The sequence below is a fragment of the Salvia hispanica genome, chromosome 5, assembly GCF_023119035.1.
Source record: "Salvia hispanica cultivar TCC Black 2014 chromosome 5, UniMelb_Shisp_WGS_1.0, whole genome shotgun sequence".
Classification (NCBI taxonomy): domain Eukaryota; kingdom Viridiplantae; phylum Streptophyta; class Magnoliopsida; order Lamiales; family Lamiaceae; genus Salvia; species Salvia hispanica.
Genome location: NC_062969.1, coordinates 1,667,483 through 1,677,502, shown reverse-complemented (window position 1 = coordinate 1,677,502; position 10,020 = coordinate 1,667,483). Strand labels below are relative to the sequence as shown.

The 10,020-nt window shown below is 34.2% G+C and overlaps 1 protein-coding gene and 2 pseudogenes across 3 annotated transcripts; 1 reads left to right on the top strand and 2 right to left on the bottom strand.

Annotated features, from left to right (window-relative positions):
- Positions 1-510: 510 nt before the first annotated feature.
- LOC125187374 lies at positions 511-2,725 on the bottom strand (annotated as a pseudogene).
- A 1,720-nt stretch (positions 2,726-4,445) lies between these two features.
- LOC125188217 lies at positions 4,446-5,945 on the bottom strand (annotated as a pseudogene).
- Positions 5,946-7,179: 1,234 nt separating this feature from the next.
- On the top strand, positions 7,180-9,202 carry LOC125187375. 3 transcript variants are annotated; one of them, XM_048083958.1, is made up of 5 exons: positions 7,180-7,550; positions 7,633-7,670; positions 8,067-8,358; positions 8,491-8,642; positions 8,721-8,861. In XM_048083958.1, exons 1-5 carry the CDS (start codon positions 7,224-7,226, stop codon positions 8,722-8,724), a joined length of 813 nt encoding a protein of 270 aa, XP_047939915.1. In that variant the 5' UTR covers positions 7,180-7,223; the 3' UTR covers positions 8,725-8,861. The 3 variants fall into 3 exon arrangements, with proteins under 3 accessions (XP_047939915.1, XP_047939914.1, XP_047939913.1); XM_048083957.1 differs by having other exon boundaries at positions 7,184-7,550; positions 8,136-8,358; positions 8,711-9,202; XM_048083956.1 differs by having other exon boundaries at positions 7,184-7,550; positions 8,711-9,202.
- Positions 9,203-10,020: the final 818 nt, after the last annotated feature.

Sequence of the window (10,020 nt, the reverse complement as noted above, 5' to 3'; positions counted from 1 at the left end):
ATGGGCTATAGAGAAAACCACGGGCTGACATAATAGGTTAACTATGATATCAAACACTTAGAAATAGTCATATAAGTATCTATATCTAGACATTACTAACTTATCAAACGAGAAGACTTAATTTTTAGCTCATGATTCACCTTTGTTTAGGGTATCTTCTGAGAATATTCATACTGAGCCCTAGGTTTCTATGTTGTACGTATATGGCTTATTTAAGTATATATGTATGACTATTTTGAATTATTTAACACGTTTCGAATATTATAAAAATAGCATCGAATAAGTTTGAAGGTGCAATCATGTCGTATGTTTAATTAACAAGTGAAAATATTCTATCATTAGTCAAATAGTACTATTACTTCCATAAGGGGAGAAAATGATTATAAATTCGTCACTATTTGTAGAGAGTCTTCCTTTGACTGGATGCAAAAGTATTGAAGTCTATCTTGATATCCATTTTTCAAAAAAATCAACTAAGCTTTGAAGTGTAGTTTTTCTTTAACCTTGATATTTGAAAAATAACTCCAATTCTGTATTTGTTTGATAAGTTTATTCGAAAAAAAAATGATACAAGAATTTCATTCATGGAATAAAGAATGCATTCTTAAGTATACGGAGTATTTATTTTCCGGTACATATCATTAAATGATACTACAAGAATTTCTAATAATCTAATTCCAACTACACACTACGTATTTTTCAAATTAACACTGAATCAGTCTTCTAAACGTATTATGACTAAACATAAACAAATTCAAAGACAGGTGATTCAACATAATATGATACTTTTGTATGTATCTTAGCATGTCTTTCACAAAAAGCTCTCATTCTTCGAAAAGCTTCATCGATGTATGATTCCTCCACAACAAATGTCACTCTCATCCAGTTCTTCAGCCCTAATCCAACACCTACACCCACCAACAAATTATTCTTGTCAAAAAATTATGAATTAATTTAATTAAAAAAAAAAACAACTTTCTTAATTTCTTTTATTTATAGATTTTGGCATAAAGATTCACCTGGGACAAGAACAACTGATTCCTCCTTAGCCAGTTTGCAGCAGAAGTCCAAATCATCTTTAATCCCTTCCAGCTTCGACATATCAAGTTTGATCTGATAATGCAAATTAAAATAACATTATATATCGTCATGCAAATATTTAAATTTTTTTAATTTTAAACAGATGCAAAATTTAATTTCATAGGTATTTGATTATTACCATAAGAAACATGCATCCTTGAGGTTTGATGGGACAACTTATGCCGTGATTTCATTAGTAAGTTTGTAGCATTTTTCTGCGGATTCTCTAAACAGATTCACAATCTTGTCATAGAATTCTGTTGGAGTCTTCAATAGAATTTCGGGAAGCGCCGCCTGCATTATTCACATAAACACAAATTAATGTATTGTTTAACCGATATGTTTTTTTATGAAATAAAATACTCGAGCCAAAAATAATGAGCAACATCACAAGCAATTGAGGAAAGAAACAATAATAAAAGACAACGAAATCAATATGTAATAGAGGAATTAACCTGTATAAAAGTCACTGGGTCAGACGAGATGTTAAAAAAACCCTTGATGGTGTCAACAATCTGCAATTAAGAAAATTTAATTAGTCTTGTAACTATTTAAAATGTCAAGAAGATTGATTATAGCTATAATATTAGTAACAAAAAAGGGTTTGGGAGATATATAAGAAAATTACCCCATGGTTAGTGAGAATGCCATGTAGGTCATTTATGACAAGCCAACCAATTCTCCAACCAGGCACAATCCATTTCTTTGACAATGATCCAAGTGTAATAATGGGAACAATTGATGCAAACACCCCCATTGGTGTAAATGGATTGCTTCCAAAAGTGAGATGGCAGTAAACTTCATCTGCAATCACTAATATCCCCATCTTTCTTGCCGTTTGTGCAATCTTCTTCAAGTGGTCATATTTGAAAACATTCCCACATGGATTTCCCGGGTTTATAATAACAATGGCAACCGTGTTTTCATCTCCCAAGGCTTCAACTGCCGCCAGATCGACTTCCCAGTCGTTCTCAGGGACCAGGTCAAAGTGGCGGACCTCAAGCCCCGCAAAGGCTGCCCTAGCCTCGTAGTCAGGGTAGCCCGGCCGGGGAAGCAAAATGTTTGCCCCCGAGCGGGCAAGGGCGGTTAGAGCGGCTTCCAATGCTTGGGTGCATCCATTGGTTAGGAAAACATCATCACCTTTTACGTTGTAGGGAAGGTCTTTTGAGAGATACTCTGCTACAGCACTGCCAAAATTCATAGAGATTTTGCTCGTTAATTACTATACAATAAATTAAACCACAATTATGCATGCATGTAAGTTTTCATGTAAACTATTTTTGTATATATATATATATATATATATATATATACCTGCGGGCGGTGGGGAGACCGGCGGTGGAGGAGTAGCCGTTGAAGTTGGCGGAGCGGAGAGCATTGGAGACGGCCTCCTCAACAAAAGCAGAAGTGCGGAAGGAAGGGAAGGCGGAGGGATCGCCTTGGCTTAGATGAATAACGCTTTTTCCATTATTTTCATCTAAATTTTTCATAACTCCTTCCATCACCCCTCTCAGCGTCATCGCTCCCGCTCCGATCACTTTCGAGTTTCCTCCGAATCGCCACTGTGATTCGGCCATCGATGTAAATTTAGAGATATGGAGAATGATTTTAGGTATGGAATTAAGTAGCAAGTTTAATTTGCAGTTGTGTTTGAGTTTTGATGAAATTAATGAGGTTAATTTGCTCTTTTATAGTTGCTTGAGGCGCGTGATTCATTCACTTTCGTTTTAAAAATAAGTAAAGAGAAATTTCGCAGAGAGATCAGTTATATACTTGTATTTGAAATGATAAACTCATGCCCTTTTACATATAATTAATCCCTCACACCACCTTTTATTTTATTTTTAAAATTTTCTGCTGTGGTCAAAAAAATGAACCAATCAGTTGTTAGTATGGCAATAGTGCAGCAGGCCGAGTAGTGATGAATGATTAGTGAATTAGTAATTTAAACTAATGATTGAGACTAGTATATTAATTATTTATTCGTTTGAACTACTCAAAGATATACATCTATAGTACTCCTATAATTTTTGCACATATATAGTATAAAATTGGTAGCTGGTCACGTTGTTTAAAGTAAAAAAATGTGTTGTATAGTGTAGTTGTTAATTGTTATTTATGACAGTGCTTAGAAATATTGAGGTAGCTTCTTAGAATATTCATACCTAACTCTAAGTCTCTGTGTTGTGTATGACTCTTTTAGTATGTGTAGCTCTTTTAATTTATTTAAACAGTACTTACTACATACATATTATGGATAGGATATAATATACTTAGATAGGGTTGTGTCCATTAGAAAAGATAACTGATCATCCATCATTCAAATGCATGCATGATTAATCCTCCGGTTTATAATTAGGTTATAAAGAATCATAAAAATGTGCTAAACTTGAGATCATTTAGTATCTCCCTTCTCTAAATCATTTAGGTTAAAAACTACTATATTCACGTTTAGATATTATAAATAGAATAGTAGTTGGAAGGTACTACGTTTTAGAATATACACGTTCTTGCATATAATTTGTGGTTATGATTACAAAATTCCGTTTCTTCATTAATAAATACTGAGCTCATGATTAAATTTGTAGCTCATGATTCGCCTTTGTTTAAGGTATCTTATGAGAATATTCATACCTAGCCCTAGGTGTCTATGTTGTACATATATGGCTTTTTATTTTAGTATGTAGGACTATTTCACTTTATTTAACACGTTTTGAATATTATAAAAATAGCATAGGTGCAATCATATCATATGTTTAACGAGTCAAAATGTTCTATCATTAGTCAAATAGTACTATTACTTCCATAAGGGGAGAAAATGATTATTAATGAATGATTTTATCCATAAGATCATAATTAATAAATTAGTCAATCCGTTAAGGTCTTGTTTAGTTGTTAAATTCGTCGCTATTTGTAGAGAGTCTTTCTTGACTGGATGCAAAAGTTCTGAAGTCTATCTTGAAATCACTTTTTTTTTCAAAAAAAAAAAAAACAACTAAGTTTTGAAGTGTAGTTTTTCTTTAACCTTGATATTTGAAAAATAACTCCGATTATGAAAAAGAAAAAAAAATCATCTCCAATGATAATTATTTATTTTCTGAAATCTGAATCCTTATTTCTAACTTCTAAGCCCATAAAGGATTCACTTTACTAATAATTTTTCCCATGAATGTGAAAAGATCAACCCTTACTAAACGGATACAAATAAAGTAGATTGACAAGTAATACAACAAATAATATCTACAAGATTTAATCTGAAATGTAACACAAAGTTAGATATGTATAGAACTAAAAATATTACCAGTGAATCGGTAATTAAGAAAACAAGTGAATGAGTAAAAGATTTAGGACGTAATGGTTTAGTTCTATAAGGAGCCAACAAGTCTTCCTATGTAAACCATCACAAACCCTAAGTCTAACTACCAAACACAGTTCTTCGAATCCTTAAAAACCAGAAACTAATTAGGTCCATGTCACAAATAAATGATGGATAAGAATATGAGATTGCATTCATAATAATATTTATTTTGCGATACATATCATTAAATAATACTTACAAGAATTTCTAATAATCTATTTCCAACTAAACACTAGGTAAACATACATAGTATATATTTTACAAAATAACACTAAATCAATATCCTAAATGTGTTATGACTAAACATAAACAAAATCAAAGACAGGTGATTCAACATAATATGATATTTTTGTATGTCTCTTAGCATGTCTTCGCAAAAAGCTCTCATTCTTCGAAAGGCTTCGTCAATGCACGATTCCTCCACAGCAAATGTCACTCTCATCCAGTTCTTCAGCCCTAATCCAACACCTTCACCCACCAACAAATTATTCTTGTCAAAAAATTATGAATAAAATTTTTAAAAAAAAGTCAACTTCCTTATTTTCATTTATATATAGATTTTGGCACAAAAATTCACCTGGGACAAGAACAACTGATTCCTCCTTAGCCAGTTTGTAGCAGAAGTCCAAATCATCTTTAATCCCTTCCAGCTTTGACAAATCGAGTTTAATCTGATCATGCAAATCAAAATCTCATTATCATCATGCCAATTATTTAATTTAAAATTTGCAAAAATAATTAATTTATGGGCATTTGATTATTACCATAAGAAACATGCATCCTTGAGGTTTGATGGGACCACTTATGCCCGGGATTTCATTAGTAAGTTTGTAGCATTTTTCTGCGCATTCTCTAAATAGATTCACGATCTTATCATAGAATTCAGTTGGAGTCTTCAATAGAATCTCGGGAAGCGCCACCGGCATTATTCACATAAACACAAATTAATCGATTGTTAACCGATATGCTTTTTATTAAATAAAATACTCGAGCAAAAATAACAAGCAACATCACAACGAAATCAATATGTAATTGAGGAATTAACCTATATAAAGGTCACTGGGTCAGACGAGATGTTAAAAAAACCTTTGATGGTGTCAACAATCTGCAATTAAGAAAATTTAATTAGTCTTGCAACTATTTAAAATGTCATGAAGATTGATTAAAGCTATTAGTATCAAAAAAGGGTTTAGGCGATTTATAAGAAAATTACCCCATGGTTAGTGAGAATGCCATGTAGGTCATTTATGACAAGCCAACCAATTCTCCAACCAGGCACAATCCATTTCTTTGACAATGATCCAAGTGTAATAATGGGAACAATTGATGCAAACACCCCCATTGGTGTAAATGGATTGCTTCCAAAAGTGAGATGGCAGTAAACTTCATTTGCAATCACTAATATCCCCATCTTTCTTGCCGTTTGTGCAATCTTCTTCAAGTGGTCATATTTGAAAACATTCCCATATAGATTCCCGGGGTTTATAATAACAATGGCAAGGGGCATGTCTCATGAAGAGACTATCTACGATTGAAGACTAGTGCAAGGGGCATGTCTCATGAAGGCACTATATCAAGTGTTAACATTTTCGAAAATATGATTAAAATAACTCTTCATATTTCTCTACTAAAAATAATGTAATTCACACTTTTAACAAAATAATGAATCATAATTCATAATATTCAAAACTTCAAAATTATGACCATATAAAAATTCAAATGATAAACTATATAAAAAAAAAAATACTTTAATTGGTTGAATTAACATATAGCCCTTTTGAATGTTGGAGCGTATATCTTTAATTATTACACTTTTTAACGTGGCATGTTGGAACATGAAACATCTATACTATTTTTATACTACTAGTTTACAATTTTCTTTTTCTAAAAATATACCTAATATGAAGTATTTATTTTACTCAGCATGATAACCTACAGATAAGATAATTAGATTCTCCATATAATCGTATCCTATAAAATTACATCATTAGTAAACAAAATTTAGTAGCAGACTATTTTATTTTGTTTGAACAATAAATATTATGCATGTTTGAGTTAAGGATGTTACAGTTCGTCCCTCTCTAAGAACTCTAAGAAATATAGGGATAAAATTCTCGAACCATATACACACGGTACTCTAACTATTGTAATCAAAGAAAAAAAAACAACAATAAATGAAATGAAAGTTATAATGAATCTCTTCCCACACAACACAACCTCTCTATCCCGACCAAGAGAGATGTTCCATAGCTTTGTGGCTATTAGAGCATTAGCAATGAAAGAGCCCTTCTTTTTTCGAGGGCCAATCTTGTAGCAAAAAGGTGATGCGGTCACCCCAGCCGCCCCCACACTCCGTCCCGACAGTTTGTGAGGGGGTACAATCAGGGTACACAGTGGCCCGTTAGAGGGGAGGCCTTCAACCCACTGTCCTGATAGGAGGACATCTCTCAAGGCCTCACACTTGTGCCTGAGAAATGGAAGCTCCCAGATGCCAGTAGTGGGATTCGAACCCAGCTCCTTGTAGCAATGGAAGGGTCCTCCCATTTCCAATTAATTGCACGTCATCATTTATTTTGCTTTTAAATTTGCAGCACTTTTACATTTAGAGTATGTTATTAATTTAATTAAATTAAATATAAAAATATTATAATACATGAAATAAATTTTAATTTATCTCCAAGTTACAAGACCTATTCTTCCTCAACCTATTAATTAAACAAGACCTATTAAAACCCTTTCTTCTTCTTCTTCTCTCTCATTCTGTTTTAGCAAAAAGAAAAAAAAAATGAGGATCATACTACAATGGAGGGCCGATCGACGCCGCATTTGGATCGGCCTTTTTGGAGAGAGGGGATGGAGCCGACGGATGGCCCTAAGGTGGGACGATGGAGGCCGATGGGGAAGGCCCTCCCATCGGCCCTCCATTTCCCCAAAATTAACATCTTCTTTCCAATCTACTTCCACTTCCGACTTCCGCAGACGCCTCCGCATCGAGGATAACTCCTTCGCCGAAGGCATCCGGTTTAAGAGGGATAGCCACGGCCAATTGCAAACCGCTATTCTCACCTACCGCAAGAAGTTCCCCTTCTCCATTTTTCAACCCTTACTCCGAGTATAATTTCTTTTTTCTTTACCCCCAATCAATCAATCGCGCCTTTTATTCATAGCTATTTTTTTTTTTTTTTGCTCTATAGGTTGATTTGGTCTCCACGATTCATATTGCTGAGAAGGAGTAAGTATTTTTGAATTTCAATTAAATTTTCAGTGCTCAAGTTTCAGAATTGAAAATTTTCAACTCAATTGTCAAATATGAGCAAGTGTATTATATAATTTCTGGCCGTGTTTATGCAATCTAATTCTGAAATTGGGGATTTAAATATGATGTATGAAAGGGATGAATGAGTGAAATCAGATATGCACAGTTGAATTTGTTTCTCATTGTTGTGTGCATAAGAAACTCTAGACTAAGGGGCTTCTTGGTATGATGGAATGGAATGTGATTCCTACTTTTATTCTATTCATTTGCTTGGTGTGATGGAATGAACGAGATGGATGAAAATGCAAAGGAAATCCAAGGATATTGACATTCCATTCCATCATACCAAGCATGCTATAAATGTTTTTGTAGGTACTATGCAACCCTACAGAAAGAACTCGAGGGATATGATTGTGTTCTTTATGAGTTGGTTGTTAGCAGAAGGTGCCTAATGACCAGTAGGAGCCTAAAAAACAGTAGGAGCCGTGTTTTTTACAACGACTTCGGGGGATCTGTCTTATGGACTCCAACTTCGGGGGGATCTGTCTTACAACGACTACTGGCCAAGTTTTTTACGCTTGACTTTCAATTAGATTGTCTTGACTACCAGGCAGATAATTGGTATCATGCTGATCTTGACAAGGAAACTTTTGTATCGCTTCAGGTATAATTGTCCTCAGTTAAATTGTATTGCATACATTTTTCTATCAAGATCGATATTGTTTCAGCAAAATACTTGTTTGTTGTCTTTCAGTATTCATGAAGTGTTTTGTATCCTTTTATCTAACTCACTCAGAATGAAAGGGGTGAAAACATCTCCACATTTTTCAGAGATACGAAACGTAAGTCGAGAGAAGCTCTGCCCCGGGAAGATCTTGGTCCGTGGAGGTCCAGGCGCGATTTCGGTGCATCAATGAGATTTTTACTAGCAAAGGGGCTGGCAAAAGAGTAAGTTTTCCTAATTGAACACTAGTTATAATTAACAAGTTTATGCATATAAGTCCCTCTGTTTATAGTGTTGCACAGATAACAGCTGATGTGGAAGACACATCTGTGATGATCGGCGAGAGGAACAGAGCTGCAACAAGGGCGCTACGGAGAGCCATTGATGGAGGCAACAAGAAGATTGCGATCATTTACGGGGCAGGGCACATGAAGGACTTGGGGCGAAGGCTGCGGAAAGAGTTCGATCTCATCCCCACCCAGGTGCACTGGATAACGGCGTTTTCCATAAAGAATAGGAATCTCACAAGCAGCTCTCTCCCATTAAATATATGGCAAACTCTAGCATTTCTCATAATATCTTCACTTCTTGCATGGGATCTCTGGGGTTGGAAACTCTTATAGGGTTGGGTGTCGAGTGAGGCTTCGGATTTTATTCATTATGTTATCAACATATTCATGTGATTTGATTTGAAGATGGTTCTGAAGTTTAACTTCAAGAATATTATGTATTCAAACCGTGATATTTGATGAATAATTATAGAATTCTTTAAATTTGTTCGTTAGTCCATATACTTGTAGTTTTAAAAAATGCAACATCAATTCATGTGTCATCATCTACTAAGAAAACTAACAATATTGGTTACTATTTCTCTAGTTATACACTTTCTTTTAAATAGAATAAAAAACATGAAAAATATTGTTAATACAAAGTCAATAAAATAAACGTAAACACATTATTTAAATTAAGATTTAGTTAATGAGATATAAATACAAGTTATATGTTTTATTTTTGCATATAATACATTTAAGATATCTTTAAAATATATAAACAAAAATTTTAAATTAAGCCAAGCCTAGCCTGGCCTGGGCCCACATGGCAAATCGACCTGAGCAGGGCAAGGTTAAGCAAAATTTAAAAAAGCCCAGCCCAACCCAGACCCCTCTCACACATGGGCCTGTGCTGGGCTGGGCCTCAATAAAGGCGGGCCTCAATGGGCCCGGGCTGGGCTGAGCCGGCCCGACCCACTTGGTTCCTAGTAAACGTACTTTGCACCTTTTAGATCTTTAAATTATGAAAAATATCACTTAAGATATATGAATTAAAAATATGACTTATTTTTTCTATCACTTCTCTTCCCTCTTCTCTCCCTGAGGAGTATAACTCTTCTCTTTAATCGTGTGATACCTCTTTATATGACACTTAAATTTCCATAATTTATAGATAAAAATTGTATAATATATTAATTTTATAAAGAGTTAAGGCCAAAATTGTTCTCATTTTATCATTTTGGTCATAGACTTTATCTTTTGGTTTTTTCGCATCCTGAACATTTCAATTCGGATCACAATCGGTCCAAAACTGATGATTCCGTCAAATTCT

Bases quoted from the DNA above. Each gene is read 5' to 3' on its own strand.
- LOC125187375 (XM_048083956.1), top strand. From the start codon at position 7,224: ATGAGGATCATACTACAATGGAGGGCCGATCGACGCCGCATTTGGATC. The intron at 7,551-7,632 runs GTATAATTTCTT...TTTGCTCTATAG, and splicing joins TTTTTCAACCCTTACTCCGA to GTTGATTTGGTCTCCACGAT. The intron at 8,643-8,710 runs GTAAGTTTTCCT...CTCTGTTTATAG, and splicing joins GCAAAGGGGCTGGCAAAAGA to TGTTGCACAGATAACAGCTG.